Below are 20445 nucleotides of genomic sequence, written 5' to 3' on the forward strand. Positions count from 1 at the left end.
ATGAAGATATGAAAAAGGCAAGGATCAAGAAAAAGATTGGATCACCTGGGTGGCTCAATCAGTTAAGTGTCCGACTCGATCTCAGCTCAGGTCTTGATCTCAGGGTTAGGAGTTCAAGCCCCTCATTGGGTTCCATGCTGTGTGTGGAGCCTACTTAAAAAAAGAGAGAGAGAGAAAAAAAAGGAAAGAAAAGAAAAGAAAGAGACAAGAGTTGGTATTTTTTTTTTAATTTCCTCCCTATGCTTTGTGTACAAGTCATGGTTGATTTTGATGAATAATAGAAATCCACTTGGTTAAACTTAAGCAGAAAAGGAATTTACCAAATGGGAATGGGGGGTAGTTCATAGAATGAACAGGACGATGAAGAACCAAGCTCCGGCAGAAACCAGGGTAGGCTAGGCAGAGGAGAAGTTTGTGCAGGGCGGTGCCTGCTGTGCTGCCATTGAACACCCGTTGCTCCCGCGGACAGTGGGCTCCACTGCAACAGTAAGTCATTGCCCCGACCTCGTGCTTTCCTGCCAGTCCCTGGAAGTTCAGAGTGGGAGCATCTGATCAGCTGTTCTTTAAGTCATGTGCCTGCACCCGTAGGTGCTATAGTATTGGAAAAGGAAATGTTTGCTAGCCGATAAATATTTTTTGGTTTCTAGTACAATGCAGGTCAGCAAGGCCGTTAGTAAAGATGGTTTGTCTGTTGATCTGTCCAGTTACGCAGAAGATGACTGTCAGTTTCCTGAAGCCCAGTTGCCAGTTGGGAGTTGATTTCCCACTGGAGCCCGTGACCGCTTTATGGACCACTCATTCCAAAAAAAAAAAAAAAAAATTGAAGCAGCAAACAGTTTTGCTCTGAATGCTTCTTTTACTTACTTTTTTAAAATGATCTTTTTTGTATTTCTTCCCTTTTGCTACAGTTCATTACCCAGTGAGTTCTATTTGGCTTCATTATCTGAAATGCATACGTATTTCACAAGTTAGTTCCTTTCCTTCTGTTACCGAATGCTTTTATAGCTACTGCTCTTCTGTGTTAACAAGGTTGGAGGAACTTGGGTTTTATGAGCTGCTGCAACACCCCCCCTCCCCTCCCCCGCATTGTCACCAGAATGGCCTCTGGGAGATGTCACATTTGGGAGCTCTCTTCCAGTAGCCACCAGGCAAATCTGAATTGGGATGGAAGTTTGAGCATGTCCTCCAGGATGATGGTAACTGGCCCTAAATTGAGCACAGCCCAGCTTCCCACACCTTTGTACAGTTTCATTCTGTTGGGCAGGAGACCTTTTGCTGAAAGGGGGCTCTGTTCTATCAAGGAACCTATGGTTTCAAGACTTAAACTCTTTGTTGGAACTTGCTTTGGAAGAGTTGCCTGTGCTGCCACCTTGGAAAGAAAGTTTCTCTGTCCTTTCAGCTTGGGGGTGGAGAGCCGCCTGTGAAGGGGTGGGCTGGGGTCGGCGGTGGGGGGTGTGCATTGGCAGTTGAGTTCCACCAATGTTTTCTCAAGCCGAGACTGAGCCCCATTCATCGTCCTGCCCATGTGTGGCTCCGTCGCCCCCAGACAGAGCCGGCCAGGCAGCCCGAAGTCTGCACTGAGAACTTGATCCCTTCATGCAACGATTAAGTTTTAGTAAGTGAAATAAAAATGCTTCAGCAAAAAAGAAAAGGAAAGAAAAAAGCAAGCAAGTGTGGAACAACAGAACAGTACTTGTTTTATTTAACTATGAAGAGTTTTTGACAGCAGCTCCTTTCCCCGCAGGATATGAGAACTCTTGGTCCACTGCAGCCCTGCCCCGGGGATCTGCCAGCAGAATTAGGCTGGGGGTGGGGGGCTCGAATGTAAACAGTGACCCTGAAGGCCTGGAGTCCTCTCCCCCCTTTTTTCTCCTGTCTCTCCTGCTCGCTTGCCACCTCGCCCCCAGCCCCACCTCCCCAGACAGGCACACGCAGAACACTGAGCAACTTCAGGTTCAGGCTGGAGGAGAATAAAGGTGCTTTGTGAAGGGAAGCAAAACATTCCTGGGGGAGGTGAGGGGCCTGGGGCATGAATGTACCCTCAGTCTGGGCCGGGTGTGCGCACCACGGCTGCTGGGAGGCTGCTCCCTCTCCCAGGGCACCCAGGAGGGTGGTGGAGGGAGGAGGGCCCAGCCCCCAGCCAGGAAGCTCTGGGCGTGGGCAGGGCTTGTGGGAATGATTTCATTGGAAAGGCCTGCGATATTTTTTCCCCTCCCGTGTGTGGTTCTTGGAGAAAGTTGGAGGTGGTGGTGATTTCAGTCGCCCCGGCTGCCGGGAGCAGGAGCCGAGAGCAGGGCACTGGCCGAGCCTGCGGGGCTGTCCACTCTGGGCCCTCCTGCTTGTCTGGGGCCTGGGGCCGTCTCTCTTCCTCCACTGCCCTGGCCGACCTCCTTCTGCACGCATCTTCTTCCCCCTCGCTCCACCCTCTCCACAACCTGTCCGGGCCCTCCGTGCGGGGGGGTTCTTTCTTGGTTTTTCTTTTTTGGGAAAAACTTCCGAGAGGCGCCGGTGTCACCTCAGGCCCCACTGTAGCCTGTACAAAGTGCTCAAATGTGGAAATGAGTCCTTGGCATTTTTATTTTTATCAGTCCGTTTATTTTTAAACCAGTGGCTTTTTTTTAACCTCTGTGTTCTGCTGTGTTTCTTGTGTTTAGTCTTCAAGTACTTCGACTGACCATGACCCACTGGGCCCCCTCCCTCCTGGCTGGGGTAAGTACCGAGTTCTCTGTCCTCAGCCGTCTGTCAGCCGATGCTCGTCCGTGCTCTGTCGTCTTTCGCTGAGAGTCTGCCTCACTCCCAGCCCTCAGTTTCCCATTTCGCTTCTCGCTAGCTTGCTCTGTGGGGAGGCCCAGCCCGAGCGGTTACAGGCGTTGGAGCTGGAAGGTTGGGAAAGCAGCCCTAGAGCATTTACCCGCCATGGCTGAAGCAGCGTATGAGACTGTGGAGAGTCCCTGGGCAGCCATGGGACTGTTGGGTTTTGGTTCTAACCTTAAACTGTCTACCCAGCCATCCAGCCTGTCATTGGCGAAGGCATTCTGGTGCTGGCTTACTTGCTGGTGCATTGGTTTCAGGTCTGCGGCTGTGTGATCGGAAGGAGCCACCTCACCAAACCTTTCTTTGCAGCTGAGATGTTGGACTTCATCCTGATTTTGGCTAAAGAAAGCCGCCTTTTTCTTTGTGACACAGTTGTGAGGGAAGCCGATGGGAGAGTTGAGCACTGGGTGGCAAGTTAGTGATAGCACATCGCTGCCGGTTAATGGTACCGTGCTGGATTCTCTTTGATACTGGAGAACCTTAGGTCCGTGCTGCCATCTGCCAATAATGAGTTAGAAGGATGGACATCCATGACTTGGGAGAGATTATGGGCTTTGTGGCTATTCTGGGAGGGCGTGCTCGTGCTAAAAGGGGTCACACGAGATAGACTCAGTGCATCCTGCAGCTCAGAGCTGGGGCAGGGTTTTGTTGGGTACAGCGAGAGTCGCTGGGAGTGGAAGAGGGAGGTTTTTGCAGGAATCAGCAGGTGTTGGATTTAATGTATTGGTTGGGCCAGTGGAGGACAGTGAATGCTGCTTTGGTGGTGTGCACGCGTGGTATTAAATCGGGCAGGGGCTTGCTCCCCAATAAAGACAGAGAAGTGGACAAATGATAGGATGAGCATGATGTGGAAAAGTATGGCTTTTGAGCTGGGACCCCTGGTGGAGACACACTGCTCCCTGGTAGTAATTTACCAGGTTGCTTCACTGCAGCACTACCACCCCCGCCCCGCCCCAGGCCCACAGGGTGTCACTTAGTGAATTACCACTGTATTCCAGAGCTTTGGAAGGACCTCATAGGCCTTCTGGGGGGGCATATGGGTTAACGGAGCCTCCAGACAGTTCCCGATTTTCAGCTAGGGAATCCCTTAGGTACACAGATCATCCATCTGGCTCTTCGAACTGATAAAAGTTCCCTGGTGTCTCAGAGACCAGCAGCCAGTCACATATGAGGAGTCGAGCACAGGATCCTTGGCTAGGCAGGGGAGAGCGCATCTGATTAAGCAAGAATCCATGATGTTGTTTGGCAACCAGTAGATGCTTATGACCTGGAGCCAGGGACCCAGACTTGTTCCTGGATCTATAGAGTCACGTGCTTGTTTGCTGTACTGGTTCTGCTACATGATGGTCGCCAAGTAAGAGCAGCTCTAGCACCTCGAAAAGAGCTCCCAGAAGCCAAGTGTGAAATGTCTGGGATGGGAAAGGGGAGCCATGGAGTCAGTGGTGTTTACATGTGATCAGGAAAACACACAAGATCATAGCAGTATGAAACTGAGAAAAAAGAACATCCAGCCGAGGGCCAGGAGCCTTCCTAATCAGATCCTTTGGGCTCTGTGTTGGCTCTTTCAGGGATGGGCCAAGCCAGGGCCACCTTCCCAAGGAGAGTTCAGAGTGAACAGAAAGAGCAGCAGAATCGAGTGAGAATTACGTTTAGTGGGAGCCTGTGATCAAAGCTACTGGGCCTCCTGGTCGCCATCCTGGGCCCTTTGTGCTCCTCCAGAAGAGAGGCCATGGTTCTCCCTGCACCCAGGGGTCAGGACACCTCAGGTTTAGATCCACATCTCTTCAGCGGCCCTGACCCTGGCACGTGACTAAGTGCTTCCAAGTTTGTTTCTTCCTAGAGGAGGCAAGCTAGCCCCGGGCCAGCTGGACAGATCCCCTGGCCTGATGATGAGCATTGGCTTTGGCCCTTGGCCAAGCAGACATAGAGGATCTAGTTCAAAGCAGAAGCTTCTGGGTCGGGAGCATCTTCTCCTGTTCCTCAGAAACTTCTTGGGAAGCCTGACTTCCATGGGACAGTCCCATAAACTGAGCAGAGGTGTTGGTAGCTCTGTCATAATCTTGGGCATCTTCTTTTCTTTCTTTCATCTGTGTTTTTAAAATTTCACACAAATAATGGATACCACATAAGGCAGAGAGAGACCAAGACCCTGGGTTGATGCTGGGAACGTTGCAGCCTGATGCTTGAGGGAGAGGAGTGGGCTCCTTGATTCTGTGCCCTTTTTAGCTCTTGGTTTCCCTGTAGCTTCTGGAACTAATTATTTTTATTTCTTTAATTTCACCCTGTAATTGTAAAAGAGGGAGGGCCATTCATATCATTTGTTTGGGGGGACAGAAATAGATTTGAAGGCTCAGGAACTTCCTGGGAAAGGTGACCTCTCTTCCATTCACAGCCTTGCCCCCTAGTCTTCCCTGTTGTCTGCTTGGACCTGATGGGGCATCCTTCTCAATGCCTCTCAAAGCCTGGAATCACCAGCTAAAGTTGGGTCTGCCCAGACTCCCACCCATAAGCACGTAAGCCCCAGGAGAGGGGAGAGAGCAAAGATTGTCCAGAGGACAGAGACCGTATGCCTGAGCCCCCTGCCTCCCCAAATATTGCCCTGGCTTGCAGGGTACACTTAGGTGAAAGCACAAGATGGGCATTGTAAGTGCCCGTGGCCCCAGGCATTTATCGCACACGTGCAGCATCGTGGTTTTGCTGGGATGTGAGTTTTAGAACAAAGCTCTGACTTCATGCAAGGAGAAAGAGATAGGGTGGGCGGTAGATATGCCCTGTGGTACAGAGCGCTGATCAAAAGGATATGAAGGAAATGCAGCCATCCCACAATGGTCCTGTTTGGATGGAGCTGTTGCAGGACCAGAGACCAGCCTGTGCGGGACTGGGGTGGGGACTGGGCTTGAGAGGTGGCTGGCTGCGCCTCCACTTTGCACACAGCTGGATGCAATTACGCCTCTGGTTTCAGCTGGGCTGCTCCCCCTCCTTGTTGCCACACCGCCCCCTTCTCTCCAGCAAATCAACCAACCAAAGACAGTGCTGGATCTTGAGTTTGAAATGGTTTATTCTTCCCCCACTCCCCAGTAGGGAAAGATTCTCTTTGTCCTTTTTACCAGTGACAGATGCGAGTGAGCCAGGCTTTCAGCGGTTAAACGTCTCTAACAGGTTGGGAACGGGGGCAGAAATTTGGACCTGGCGCTCAGGAGGAGGGAGCCAGAGGGAAGTGGACATGGACTCAAGATGTTTCAAGCTGATTGTCCTCTTTTCTTTCTTCTCCCCTGGCAGAGAAGAGACAGGACAATGGACGGGTGTATTACGTGAACCATAACACACGTACTACCCAGTGGGAGGACCCCCGGACCCAGGGGTAAGGACTTGGGCCGGGTGGGCCCCATGTTGTTCCAGGCCAAGTGTCTTGGACTGTGTTGGTCCTCTATGGTCGGTATTCTAGGATCTTTAGCCACGCACAAGCGCCTCAGGATCCTTACCATATAGTTTCTGCCTAATGAGACTTGAACGTGGCTTCTTAAATTGAACTTCCCGAAGGATGGAGAGTGGCCCAACTGGCGGGTGTTGCTGGTCTCTCTGCCACTTGTGCAGGTTACTAATAGGGTGATTTCAAGAGATTTGAGGGAACCTCTCCAGAAGCTAGTCTAGGATAGGGGCGTGTGGAGTCTCTGGATAGCTGTTTCGCCACTTAGGCCACAGCCATCCACCCAGAGCTGGTAGATGACCTCTCTCTGCTCCAGAACTGTCCTCATGACTTGGGTGGTACCAGGTGCCTTTCCTCAAGGCCCACCCTCAGGGCGGTTTGGGGCCTGGGTGAAAGCAGAGAGAAAGCAACACTTTAGGAACCCCAGCCTCATAAGCACTGAGGCCCAGAAGGAGAGCCCGGCTCTTAATTCCTCTCTTCCCGTGCTTCCAGGATGATCCAGGAACCAGCATTGCCCCCAGGGTGGGAGATGAAGTACACCAGTGAAGGGGTACGCTATTTTGTGGACCACAATACACGCACCACCACCTTTAAGGATCCTCGCCCTGGATTTGAGTCTGGGTAAGGACTTCCCACAGGCCGCATTAGAGCTGTTCACACAGTCGGGTTTTATCTTTGTCTTGCTCCTCTTACTGCCCTCTGGTGGCTAATTTTGGTGTCACATTAGAGGGGATGGGAGAAGCTGGGGAGGCGGGGAGGAAGGGGCTATCCTGTTTATTTGGAATAACACTTGAGGTCTTTCTTGAAAAGCAAGAGGTCTGGCTTTATTTCTGGTTTTTCTTTTTACTCTTCAAATCTGTCTACAGAAATGGCGGCCATTTCCTTTCTTTCATGCCTGCCTTTCTGGTCTTCAACATAGTATCAGCTTTCCTCGGGGCTAACCTTTGCTAATTCTTGAGAAATCACATGGATTCTAGAACATCTTTCCTCTTCCCAGGACGAAGCAAGGTTCCCCTGGTGCCTATGACCGAAGTTTTCGGTGGAAGTATCACCAGTTCCGTTTCCTCTGTCACGTGAGTTCTGGGACCGGACCTCCCCCAGACGGTGGGGTTAATTGAGTTACTTTAGCATGATTTCCTAACCTCGCAGAGATGTTGGGATACCTGCGTCCGAGGTGGGGGCCAGTTACTTGTCCTGCCCGCAGCATTGTCTGACATCGTCTCCAGTCACTAGCTCCCATTTCTAGGGTACCAGATTCTTCGCCACTGGCCCGGGAGACGGGAAGCCTGTTCATACACACAGGAGACCTGACTGAATAGTGACCACTGAGGTCCTGATTCGGGTGTTTTCTTTTTCTCTTTCTTTTTTAGTCAAATGCCCTCCCCAGCCATGTGAAGATCAGTGTTTCCAGGCAGACGCTGTTTGAGGATTCTTTCCAACAGGTTAGAGAATAATCATGGTGTTTAAGACCCAACAAGCAGAAGGCCCCCTCGCACCACACCATGTTCTGTCACATGGTCTGTTAAACCCACATGGTAGAGTTTCCAGGGTATGGGCCTTGGCAACAAGTCTCTGTGGAAGAGAAGGACTTAGAATTCCCTGCCCCAACCCCTGAGCTGCCAAGGAAGTAGGAGTGGCAGGTGGGCCACGATGTTTTGTCTCCCCAGATCATGAACATGAAGCCCTATGACCTCCGCCGCCGGCTCTACATCATCATGCGTGGCGAGGAGGGCCTGGACTATGGAGGCATCGCCAGGTGAGCTCAGCACCCTTAGAAGGCTGGGCCACACCCATTTCCCCAGCCTATAGAGCTCAGGGCCAGAAAGCTGCCTCCCCCTCGTTCACAGAATTCTCACGCACTTTCAGGAGTGGGCATGGGTATGGCCAGTTCACATGGGTACAGGAGCAGGGTCCTGAGGTCCCCTTTTGGGCTAGGCATTAACCCTTTAGTTAATGGTCTGTGGAGAGGCTGGGGGCTTCAGAGGGCAGGACTTAGGACAGTGGTGCAAGAAACTATCTGAACTTGAACCAATCTGGCTGCACCAGTGGATGGGGGTTAAATATCGTTGTCCTATTGTTTCTGTTAAAAATTGACCCTAGGTTCTCTTGTTGAGGCAGCTGGGGCAGGTATATCGCTGATACCTAGTATATCGGTGTGTGCCTGACATAAATTGTGTCACCATCCAGAGGGCCTCAATCAGTGCTCAGCTACACGTCATGCGCATAGCGTCAATAAAGTTAAAATGGCTGACGTACCCATAAAAAGAGCCTAAAGCATTGTCTTGCCCTCACCCTAGCCTACCTACGAAAGCTAACAGAGTCTCTTGACAAAACGTTGCGTTGGATCATGGGGCTGACGTCCCTGGCAGGGAGAAGGAGCATCTTGGCCTGCGGCGACTGCTCAACTCACTGACCTCTCCTGGTGTTGGGGACATCTCTCTCGGTGTTGGGTTCACTTGTTTCTGATCCTCTGTTTGCTGGTGGTGCTGCCCTCCTTTGCTGGCCCCTGTGGATCAATTGCTCTTTTTCTGTGGTGACTATGGTGACCTTCTCTCCAGGCTCTGCTTGGTGGTGTGGCTCCCACCCCGTGTGTGTCTGTCTCTCTGTGTCCTGCCAGTGGTTTTACCCTATGGTAGGTTACGTCATGCTGTTCTACCACAGGGTAGAACCACGGACAGGATACCGAGGCACCCTCTGCATCGAAGGACTCCTCGTCTGCCCGGCCACAAGCAGCCAGGGACTGGCCCCCTTGGGATGTCCCCCTGCTGTTTTGGCTCAAGCCTGAAAGGACCCTGAATTCTGGCTTGAGGCTTGTTACCTAGGCCACAAAAAGATGTCAAGGCATGGGTGTTGGTTCAGACAAATGTGTGGTGATGGGGTTGGGGTGAGGGGAGGGCAAAGAGCAAGAGAAATGAGATGCCTTTTGTGTAGCTAATGGGAATGAGATTTAAAAATCTATTCCTTTCATGCTGCCTACTCAGGTTGGAAACGGGGTGGGGGGCTGTTTTCTTCAGTACCTCTGCAAGATTTAGAAAAAGATGCCCTTTCTCAAGACACTTCCATGTTGGGAAATGGTCATGATACTTTGGTTTTATCAGGAAAAAACCAGATTGACTGCTGTATGCAGGAAAATTATTGTAATAAATGTGCAAGTCTCTGATACTTTAACATAGTGCTCTTGTACAGAGCAGCCTACACAAGTGTACATGGTGGCCTCAGGGTACCACATGCTCTTTTGCCATCAGCCATACTGGATATCGGATAGAAAGTCCTGGAATACATCGTCAGGGAGCCCGGAGACATGCACGCAGGCTTTCCTGAGCACTGTCCGCAAGTGCAGTTGTCCTGATTCACCCTTGCTCACTGACCAGCCGTGAATGCAGGTTATACCAGGTGTTCATCCCAGTGGGGCTCGACTCCAGGGAACCGTGTCTCCAAACTCACCAAAGCAGGACAGCAAAAGAGAGCCCCATCTCCAGTGCACGTGTGCAGGAAGGGATCCATTACTCTTGTTTTTCTCTGTCTTCTCTCCCAGGGAGTGGTTTTTCCTCCTGTCCCATGAGGTGCTCAACCCCATGTATTGTTTATTTGAGTACGCCGGGAAGAACAATTACTGCCTGCAGATCAACCCTGCCTCCTCCATCAACCCCGACCACCTCACCTACTTCCGCTTTATTGGCAGATTCATCGCTATGGTAAGACGCATTGCTGTGAGATCTCTACACAGGGTGGCATGTACCAAGAACAACCTGCAGTGGATGCCCCAACTTTGAGCTCCACACTCCTCACAGAACACCTAACAGGAAATGCAAGAAGCTGGAGAGAGTTCTGGAGATAGTTCAGAGCTCCCTCAGGGGCATCCCCAGGGGCTTCGAGAGGGTTTTCTTGTGTTGATTTGTGTGGAATTTGTCCGTGATAGCCCAGGGTTTCTGGGCCATGGGCATCACTGAACTTTCAGCATGCACCCTGTCGAGGGTGTTGGCATGACATACGCTGCCGACATGGTGTCTTTCTTGCAGAGGGGAAGGGAGATGCAGGGCAGGCTACCACCGTTTGTCACAGCCCTTGGGTGAGAGTGTTAGGGAATGTCTGCCTGAGACACTTGGGCCTTCTGGAAGGAGATTTGGAATCAACAGTAGCTTAGAAGAGAGCTCTGGTAGACCAGCTGGTCAGGACATAGGAGGCATCATCAGGGACTGGGTGAAGAGTAGGTACCCGTATTTATCTAGAAATAGGGACACAGTGTGACTAGAGGAGGCAGTCATGTCATGTGCATCCTGTTGAATGTCTCGTGAGGGTAGAGAGCCAGGATTGAGGAAGGGGAGCCCATGGTAGCCATAGTCCTTCTGCCGTATTTGGTAGTTTGAGATGTTTCATTGTTAATTTTCCTTTGCTTCTTCCTGACTTCCTGAATGCTCTGCCCGCAAGAACCCAAGAGCCATGACTAAATATGTCCCTTCCCCTTGTCTGGAAGTTCTTGGCCAAGGTGCTGGGCTCAGGAAGTGGGCACATTCTTCCCAGGTCTAGAGACCCGCCTGGCCCAGCAGCCAACAGGACAGACCAGTAAAACCCTAGACTATTACTCACCGTTGGCGGCCGCCAGCTCTCGCCGTCCACAGTGTCTGCATTATTTTTGGCTGCCTCCGCCGCCCAGCTCAGAGCGTCAGTGAGTCAGGGCTGCCACCTGGCGTTGTGCTGTCCATGAGCGTGGGGCAGTTCTCTGCTAGAGCAGGGAGCTGGTGGGCAAGTGTGCTGGGCAGGCACTGGGTTCCTAAGTAGGCTGGTTTTGTTTGCCCCGGTGGTCTGCAGGTGTGATGAGAGTCTGTGTCAAGGTCACAACTGCTCTTGGGGAGAAAGGGTAGGTAGCAGTAGTTGGGCTTTGGTGTGGAGCATCCAAGAGCCTGCTTCGGGCAGTGTCCTAAGAAGACCAAAGCCCTTTTCCATGTCTCCTCTTCCTCAGGCTCTGTACCATGGAAAGTTCATTGACACAGGCTTCACCCTCCCTTTCTATAAGCGGATGCTCAATAAGAGACCAACCCTGAAGGACCTGGAATCTATTGATCCCGAATTCTACAACTCTATTGTCTGGATCAAGTGAGTCCTCTCCCCTGTGCCATGCTGGGAGGACAGGGGTCTCTGGTTGGGGAGCAGGCGCTGCTGGCCTTTATTTTCTCTGCCAGAGAAAATGGGCTTTAGAAGTGCTTGTGGAGATGTGCAGCTCCTAGGTTTCTCTGTAGGGCAGCTCCAGAATTCTCTCCATGCCTCAGGGAGAGGTCCCGTGCAGCTGCTCTGGATCAAGGCTGTGAGTCCTGGCATCCCATGAGCACTGACGTGAGGGACGGAGCAGGATGAGGGGGGCCCTTCTAAGGTAGAACTCTTCCCTTTTGGTCTCTTGTGCCGCCAGAGAGAACAACCTGGAAGAGTGCGGTCTAGAGCTGTACTTCATCCAGGACATGGAGATCCTGGGCAAGGTGACAACCCACGAGCTCAAGGAAGGTGGTGAGAGCATCCGAGTGACAGAGGAGAACAAGGACGAGTATATCATGTGAGTCTTAAGTGCTGGAGATCCAGTGCGGGGGGAGGGGAGCAGAGCCACCCTTGTCTCTGGGATACCCCGCATCCATGCCCCCCATGCATTTCACCAGGGATCACAGCCTCCCCTTTGGCATCCCCCCCAGGGCCACCCCTACACTGGCTCTGGGTGTGCACCTGGGTCACCTCTCAGCCGATTCCTCGCTGCTGTGTGATAGCAGCCTCCTGGCAGGTCCTGAGGTGCACGTAAGCTTCGGGTCTCAGCTCCCCTGACGCCTGGTCTTCGGTTTCAGGCTGCTGACTGACTGGCGTTTCACCCGCGGCGTGGAAGAGCAGACCAAAGCCTTCCTGGATGGCTTCAACGAGGTGGCCCCTCTGGAGTGGTTGCGCTACTTTGACGAGAAGGAGCTGGAGGTGAGAGCTGAGGTCGCTGGGACCCTGAGCCCCGGCCTCCGGGGCGTTTGTGCCCTTTGTTGGCAAACTCTGTCTCCAGAGAAGCTCGCCAGTGGAACCTCACACTCCCTCCGGACCGAGGCTGCAGGGTAGATCGTTGTGCTTGGGTTTCTCACACTGTTTCGAGGGGCCCACATTTAACACTCATATCCCTCCTGTTATTACCGCTGTCAGCAGAGATCAGGAAGATGTTCGGGATGCTTTTATCTGCTAGTGAGTGGGGCCGGGGCTGGCCCTGGGCCACTGATATCTGTCTTCCCTGCAGCTCATGCTGTGCGGCATGCAGGAGATAGACATGAGCGACTGGCAGAAGAACACTATTTACCGACACTACACCAAGAACAGCAAGCAGATCCAGTGGTTCTGGCAGGTAGGTCCTGGGGCCCATCCCAGGGAGGCTGGGGTAGGGGTCCAGACAGTCTTTAGCAGTCAGCCTCAGGAAGGAGACCTGATTCGATCTCGGGCTCAGGGATGCGTGTGGCGTGGTCCACCTCCCTCATCTCTCGCGCTCTCCTCACTTTGTGGAAGGAGAAGAGAGACCCAGCCTTGGGACGAACAGAGCTGTTGCAGCTGGACTGTGTCCAGGGCTCTTGACAGGCCACATTGGTGGTTAGCCTTGGTGGGACAGGGGTGAGCCTGCAGGCAGGAAGGAAAGCTCCCATTGGTCGTGTGGTTTCCTTCCAGCCAGGGGACACGGGCCAGCATGTGCTTGTCTCTGGAGAAACTGAATGAGCTGAGTCCTGGATGTAATGAGTTGATTCTTTTGTATGTGTAGTCTTGTTGTCATTATGAAGTATAGCATACATGAGAAAGAATAGGTTATAAACATTCCTTTGTGAAGGCAAAATTCCCACCCCATAAAACTCCCCATGTTCAGCATTTTAAGATACTACGATTCATTGACTTTTCGCAGTACAAGGCAGTCATGACCACCGTCTAATTTCAGAACATTTCATCTCCCCCCAAAAACAAACCCCATTCCCATGAAGCAGTCACTCCCATCCTTAGTATATGTGTATTTTTAAAAACTATATTTATTTATTTGACAGTGAGAGAGGTAACACAAGCACGGGGAGTGGGAGAAGGAGAAGCAGGCTTCCCACCAAGTAGAGAGCCTGATGTAGGGCTCGATCCCAGGTCCCTGGGATAATGACCTGAGCTGACGGCAGACACTTAATGACTGAGCCACCCAGGCGCCCCCCCCCCCCCCCTTTTAAAAAATATTTACTTTTTAATTATTTTTTGAAGATTTTATTTATTTATTTGAGAGAGTGCGCAGAGAGAGAGCACAAGCAGGGGGAGCCGCTAGCAGAGGGAGAAGCAGGCTCCCCGTTGTGCAAGGGAGCCCATCCTTAGTATATTTTTAAAAGCAGAACTTGGATGGGAAGAGAAAACCTGGCTCACGGTGCCCCTGAGACCGAGATGTCCCATGGGCTACAGGGACTGGCCTACAAACCCCGCCTCTCAGAGGGAGCAGCTTTGGGGTTCCCAAGGTTGGTGGCTGTAACCCCCCACCCAACCCGTGCTTGTGTTCTCAGCCCCGAAGAGGAGTGCTGGCTGACCGGAATCCCAGGTTAGGGCGAGGCTCTGGGTCAGGTGGGCGTCCTGGCTTTGCTCTGACCGGCTGAGTTCGTCCTAGGTGGTGAAGGAGATGGACAACGAGAAGAGGATCCGACTGCTGCAGTTTGTCACTGGGACTTGCCGCCTGCCTGTTGGCGGATTTGCCGAACTCATTGGTACGTGTTCCCTCGCCTGGCTGGTGCCCTAGGGTGAGCCTGGGGGGCTACTCCCAGGGTGTGAGTGGGCGGGGCCTGAGCCGTCTGTCGGGGGGAGTCAGAGTCCTGCCCATGGGAGGCGTGGTCCTGTTGCCTATGCTGTTCCTCTTTTGGATAACAGGTAGCAACGGACCACAGAAATTTTGCATCGACAGGGTTGGCAAGGAAACCTGGCTGCCCAGAAGCCACACGTGGTGAGTGTGCTGGTTTTGGTGGGAGGTGGCCACAGCTCACAGACCACAGGAGCTCCTGAGGGCAGCCCTTTGGGTGGGGCAGCTTCAGGGACTTTGGCAACGTCTGTGTGGCTCTGGGGTTGGAGAGGAGGGGCCTCTGAGCTTCTGGCATTTGTGGCAGCAGTTCGTATCCCTCACCAAACACTTCCACTCCAGCAGACAAGGAGCTGCTTCCCTGTGTGCCCTCTGCCCAGGCCCCCATGTCCCCATTTCTCCAGCTGCCCTGCCCTCTCTGCTGAACCTTCCAAGGACCAGGCACAGGAAGCATGAAGGCCTCACACAGCAGGGCTCGCAAGGACTCTGTTCTGGCATCTGGCCACATGGTGGGCGCGTTCACCACGGCCGCGTGAACTACGTTGACCCCACTCTGGCCAGGTTGGGGCAGGGCCGTGGAGCCCTGACCTCCCCGTGCTGACTGTTCTGCTTCCCTCTCTTCACAGTTTCAACCGCCTGGATCTGCCACCATATAAGAGCTACGAACAGCTGAAGGAGAAGCTGCTGTACGCCATCGAGGAGACTGAGGGCTTCGGACAGGAGTAACTGAGGCAGCCCCCTCCCACACCCCCCAGCACAACATGTAGTCATGAGTTCTTTCTGCCCCGAGAGGCCGGTGGCCACAGAGCTCCCGGGAGGCCCCCCCAGGTGGTGGCCGTGCGTGGGACCACAGTGTCATCAGGCTGGTGGTAGCAGAGCTCGACCTCAAGAGGCCCTGCCTGTCCCTTCCTTTCTTCTACCCAGTGGTGGCAGTCTGGAATAAAGCCCCCATGTTACCTTTGGCCCCATCACCCAACGCAAAGTCTGGAGGCCTGACCCTCTCGTAAGCTCTTCCTCCTTTTCCCCAAGCCCAGTGCTACGTGTGCGTGAGCGCGCAGGGAAGGGTGCTCTGTGCCGAAGAGCTGTGCAGAAGCCCTGGTTCTCACGGGCCAGTTCGGCAAGGAGGAGACGGGCCGCTCACTCGGGGTAGCTCTTCTGGGCTGCAAAAGCCCAGGGTCTTTGCCAGTAAAAGAGGTTCTGTTTTAAATAGAACTTTTCCAGTGATCTGTGTAGAACGGAGGTCTGAGGGAAAGAAACTCTTCCCGCACCGGAGAGAGCTCTGGGTGGAGGCCTGCTGCTGCCTGTCCCGGCAGGACCGAGCCACTGAGGCTGTGCAGCGAGGCCCATCTCTGCACTCGGTGCGGGACAGTTTGTTCTTTCCTGCAAATAAAGGGTTGTACCAGCTGCTCCGGTGTCGGGGGGTTGGAAACGACAAACTCCCTCAGACTTTCTTTTCCCTTTTATATCAACCTGAAGCATTTTGTGTGTTGGGTTACTTTGTGTTTTGCTGTCGGTATGCTGCTGTCACTCTCTGTCAAGGAGCTGGTACACCGGGAGTCGAGGGGACCCGGAGGGACCTGACACCATTGGTCCAAGATCTTCCCAAACAGCTGCTCCTCTTAGGAACCCCCTTAGCAGTTCTGTGAGCAAGGCAGGCCCGACTCGGCGGCCCAGCTTCACCACGGCGTAGTCCCCAAGCCCTGACAGAGAGGGGAAGGGATGGCGTCCCAGGTGTCACCCAACCTTGCCGTGTTCCACAGAGAACTCCCTTTCCTAGACGTAGATGTCCAGCAGCCCCAAGTGATGGAGCATGTGGGGGCGGGGGGCCCTGTCATTCCCCAGCGGCCCCTGAGGCTACAGGCAGGTCCATTAGTCTCCTGTTGAGAATGCAGTGCGTCCAGCTGCCCTAGAGCACATTCATCCTGCCCGGGAGTGAGGCTTTGTCTGCCCACGGAGGTCAGCGGAAGGGCCTCGAGCTGCTGCACATGGTCTGACTCGGTGTCTGGAGCCCCCGCCAGCCTCTGATATGGGCGGTCCGCCACGTGTGAAGATGTGCAAAGGCGAATGGGCTCCTCTGGGACACTGGCGCGGTGGCGGTTCCGAGCTCCCTGATCTAGGCCCCCAGGGCTTTCACGCTGCACACCAGCTGCAGACTAGCTTGAGCCTCCCAGGACCCCAGGCAGGCCCACTGACCGGTCACGGGGCCTTCTTAGGACTGGCTCACATCCCCAGACCCTTGTCCTTCCCCGCCCCGGCCCATGGAGGGACAGCCCGTGTCCAGTTGCGTGTGCTGATTTGAGTGGCTTGGCTCACCGGAGCTCAACCTGTTTTTTTTCCTGGAGTTATTTGCTGTGCTTCCCTGCAGTGTCCCTCTCTCCTGGGGGGTTGGGGTGCAGGCTGCTGTGTGGGGTGTGGAAGCCTGAGACTCCTAGGTGTTCCAAGTGTGTTCATGTGTGTGCGTGTGTGTACATACATGTATATAACGAGGTGTTGTGTAGAGTGTCCTTCGGTAGCTCTGGGTTGGTCAACAGATGGTTTTGTAATGCCTTCCCCCTTGCCTTGGTATTGCCAGTTTCTTGTGCAATAAACAATCAGCAGCTGTGGGCAGCGTTGGTGTGGATGTCTGTAAGATCGCTGTGCTCGGGACAAGAGGCCTCTGGGCCCCCCAGATCCTCCAGCCCCAGACAGGGGTGGAAATTCCATGACCTTGCTGGTGTCAGGAATGTGTGTGTTATTAACTGAGACAGTCACACTTCTTGTGGGCAGCTGAGTCCTTGAGTAGGGATCATGGGGGTGGCCCTTGGTCAGGGTTGGACACCCTCACCGCTCCCCGCTCCACCCCCACCAGGCCAGGGTTTCTGCGAACAGTTGTTGTGGGGCCAGAACATGAACTGTTGTGGCTGCAGGTCCAGTGGGTTTTAGAAACCAGCTTCTGGGGACAGTGTGTGGGCAGTTGTTCATTCGAGAAACATTTACTGAGTCTCACCATGATAGAGGGATGCCATGATCTTGAGCTAATGGTCATACAAGGTCTTGCTCCCCACTTTTTGAACACCTAAGAATTCACATGGGACAGATCACCAGGCTGTTGCGTCTTAAGGCATTTTGACATGGAAATGACGTTGATCAAGCCTTGCCCTGATTGTGCCTCTTCTCAAGGGAGGCAGAGATGTTTGGATTGGTTCTTCCCTGGAGTTTGCTCGGGGAGTTCACTGCGCCCCTCCAAAGCCTTTTCCCACTTGACAGAGCAATGCTATTTTGAGAACATTATTGAAGGAAGTCTACACATACGCAGAAATCCCATAACAAATTCAAGTAAGACACAAGTAAGAAACTGTTCTCCCCAGTCTTACCTCGGAAATGACTGCTGTTAAGTTTGCTGCGGCCCTTCCATACTACTCACTGTGCCTATGCAGATCGTATATACATATCACTTTTAAATATATCAAAAATGGGATCTTATCTATGCTAACCACTTGTCTCATTCAACAAGGTGTTTGGGAAACCTTTCCATCTTCCTCAACATAGGTCTAAATGATTCTTTAACTACTGCCTATAGTTCCTATGGTTCCTATGACATGCCCATCTCCACCCTAAGGGGCATTAGAGTTGTGTCCAACAGTTTGCTCCTGGCTGCACCCCTTCAGCGAATGCCCTTTGGCGGGTCTTGTGCCCTGGTGCTGCTCTTCCAGGAGGGGGCAGTCCTGGAAGTTGGAAGTAGTTACCTTTACTTTTACTTAAAAATTTTTTAAAAAGTTTTAAAATTCAAAGATACATAGTGTCTACAGTGAAAGGCTACCACCCACCCTCCCTTTACTCTTGTTCCTCTGATCATCTGCTAGAGGCTAGGATTGCTAGTTTCTTTTGTATCTTTCTGGATACAACTTTAAACCCCCAACAGAGTCTACCCCATGGTCCTCAGAAAGGTTCCTGTGTTCCTAGCCCTAGCAATGGACAGGGTCCCTTGCCACCCCACTTTGAGCAGTGCATCTGAGCTCCCCTGGCTGTCCTTCCAGCTCTCCGTCTGCATTCCCTCTTTTGACTTTGGGTAGCTGTCCTTTTACTTCTACACAAATCCTTTTTTTTTTTTCCTTTAAACATTGTTTTGTGTAATCACAATGAAATCATCTGTATTTTTTCTAAAGGTTTATTCAAAAAGCTGAAAAGTAACAAAACACATCTATAATACTATCATTATATAAATATATATTGTTTGCTCCAGAATTAATAGTATAATATAATACAGTTTTTTCTTCCTCATCCAGTCTCTCACCCTGGGGTGGGGGTGGGGAGGTTCTAAGTACCTCTCTTTGCTTTTCCTATATCCTCAATTTCTTTTTTCCTTATTCTGAAAGGGTTTCAAGCAGAATTAGGCAGGCAGAGAGGCCCCCCTACCCCTACACTCTGTAAGAAGTTCTGATGTAATGTCAAAGCTATATGATTATTTTGGAAGTAAAGCGAGCTGATAGGACTTCCTTTGTTGCCAAAGATCTCCAGTGGGTCTCCCAGGTGTCAGTGAGACTTTACATAAGGTGGGATCTCCGTGGATCTGGAGTCTCAGTTCTTGCTACCCCACTGGCATTCTGTATTGGGGCTTACATCACCCTTCTAGAAAAACCCTAAAGATCTCTGTGTCTGTGTTTAGAGGTATGCTTACAGATAGCAAGCTCTTCTGGTTCTTCGGCCAGACTTGGCATCAATAAGGCCCCAGCCCCACTGAAGAAAATGAGTTAGTGCCTAAAGTTCTTACCCCAGCCCCTGTGGTCTACCTTATGAATCCAAGTTTTAAATATCCTTAAATACCTTAAATACCCTGTGATTCTGAACTTGATTGAAGTGACCCAGTCCGGCTCACTTTTCTGTAGCCCATGCTTTATGAGTCCACCTTCAGCCAACTCACATTGGACATGTGATTTTTTGGCGCACTTTTATCCGTACCATTTGAACATCATGGATTCAGGGTCTAACTCGGACTCAGTTGGCCCCAGAGACAGCAGTCATTATTTTCTTAGATGCCTGTCAGTTTTGGCCCCTTCAACTTGCCTCTTTTGGATGTCTTTGATGATCTCTGTGATACTCTATTCCCAACTTCAACACTATCGCCCCAACACAGAATCAACTCTTCTTTGTTCTTTTCGGAGTAAAGTCAGTGTTAGAAACCAAAATGCGTTCTGTTGAGATGGCGCAGTAAATTCACGACTTGGCCAACCTCTCTGTTCCGAACATATAATAAAGACACATAAAATATAACAAGAGAAACCCTAAAAGGCTTGTTCAAAAACAAGGGAGAGACTTCCAAGGGTCAGAAATAGAGCAAAATGCAAAATGTCGACCAAGATCGCGAGTGTGCTGTTGCACGCAGAGCCTGCCAGAGTGCCTGGGTGTGCAGCTGCTGGGGGTCAATGGCTCTAAATAAGCTCCTGTCTGGACGCGGCCTGAGCACCAGCCCAGTGCTGCCTCCTGTTTGATGAAAAGGGGCCAACCAGCAAACTGCCGCAAAACCCAGCTGCCTCTGCTATGCACGGGCCATGGCTTTGAAAAAGATGGAGGCAGAAATTCATCAAGACAAACCATCCAGGGATCTAGTCTGAATCCGTGATATTCCTAGGTATGCCCAGGCCAAGGCCCAGACTGCCCCTCAGAAGAGAAGGCTGTCGAGTGGATGCCCCGCAGGACCCGAGGAGATAGCTGCAGCACCATTAGGAAAAAGCACACACACAGGGAGGCAACAACCCCTTCCCTAACCTTCGTGGTTCTCCCTGTTTCAGAAGACACGCCTGGATGGTCTCTTGCCTGCTGGTCTTCGCTGTAAGAGGACTCGTGGCAGGTGGACCTTTATACTGGGACCATAAATGTCACTGCTCACGTGTCTTTTCTCTGGGGTGATCATTTTCCCTGGAGAGGCATGAGGAAAGTTCTGTTCTCTGCCTGGGGTGGGAGGAGATACCTGAGCTGGGGTACACCTGACTGTAGGCTTGCTGGGGATCAGGGGAAGGAAGGAACCGTGGTTCTCAGAGTCCTGGCCCCTGACTTGACCTTTTCTCACTTTCTTGCCCTTCCCCTCAGCCTGGGCTCCTGCAGCTGGCAGAGGGGAGATGGCCAGGCTCTGTGGCTGGGCATGGGGACCTGGGTGTCCCACCCTTCCATAGAGAAACTACTTTGAACGACCCGAGTTGTCCACACTTTTCCTGCCCTCCTGCTGCTCCCAAGTCCTGTGTCTCTCTGGGGACTTGCTCACTTCTCCACTGCATCTCCCTCTTCAGGGTTTTAGGTTAAAACTTCTGCCTGGCTATGCTCCTCCATCTGCTTTCTGCCTTTCAACACCTGCGTGACCATCCTTGTCCAGTCACTGAGTCCTCTTACGTTCTCTTTGCCCTTGTGGAGAAAGATCTATAAA

General features: G+C 52.2%; 1 protein-coding gene across 1 annotated transcript in view; it reads left to right on the forward strand.

Annotated features, from left to right (window-relative positions):
- The window catches only part of WWP2 (WW domain containing E3 ubiquitin protein ligase 2), a 150700-nt gene extending 134045 nt beyond the window's left edge, over window positions 1-16655 (forward strand). The window contains exons 11-24 of the mRNA XM_059383233.1: window positions 2655-2709; window positions 6094-6175; window positions 6734-6862; window positions 7239-7314; window positions 7612-7683; window positions 7909-7997; window positions 9777-9936; window positions 11202-11335; window positions 11646-11786; window positions 12067-12187; window positions 12492-12596; window positions 13866-13962; window positions 14123-14195; window positions 14675-16655. Of these exons, the coding sequence (XP_059239216.1) occupies window positions 2655-2709; window positions 6094-6175; window positions 6734-6862; window positions 7239-7314; window positions 7612-7683; window positions 7909-7997; window positions 9777-9936; window positions 11202-11335; window positions 11646-11786; window positions 12067-12187; window positions 12492-12596; window positions 13866-13962; window positions 14123-14195; window positions 14675-14774 (1434 nt within the window). The 3' untranslated portion in view covers window positions 14775-16655. The remainder of the gene's footprint in view (window positions 1-2654; window positions 2710-6093; window positions 6176-6733; window positions 6863-7238; window positions 7315-7611; window positions 7684-7908; window positions 7998-9776; window positions 9937-11201; window positions 11336-11645; window positions 11787-12066; window positions 12188-12491; window positions 12597-13865; window positions 13963-14122; window positions 14196-14674) is intronic.
- Window positions 16656-20445: the final 3790 nt, after the last annotated feature.

The sequence above is a fragment of the Mustela nigripes genome, chromosome 17, assembly GCF_022355385.1.
Source record: "Mustela nigripes isolate SB6536 chromosome 17, MUSNIG.SB6536, whole genome shotgun sequence".
NCBI lineage: Eukaryota > Metazoa > Chordata > Mammalia > Carnivora > Mustelidae > Mustela > Mustela nigripes.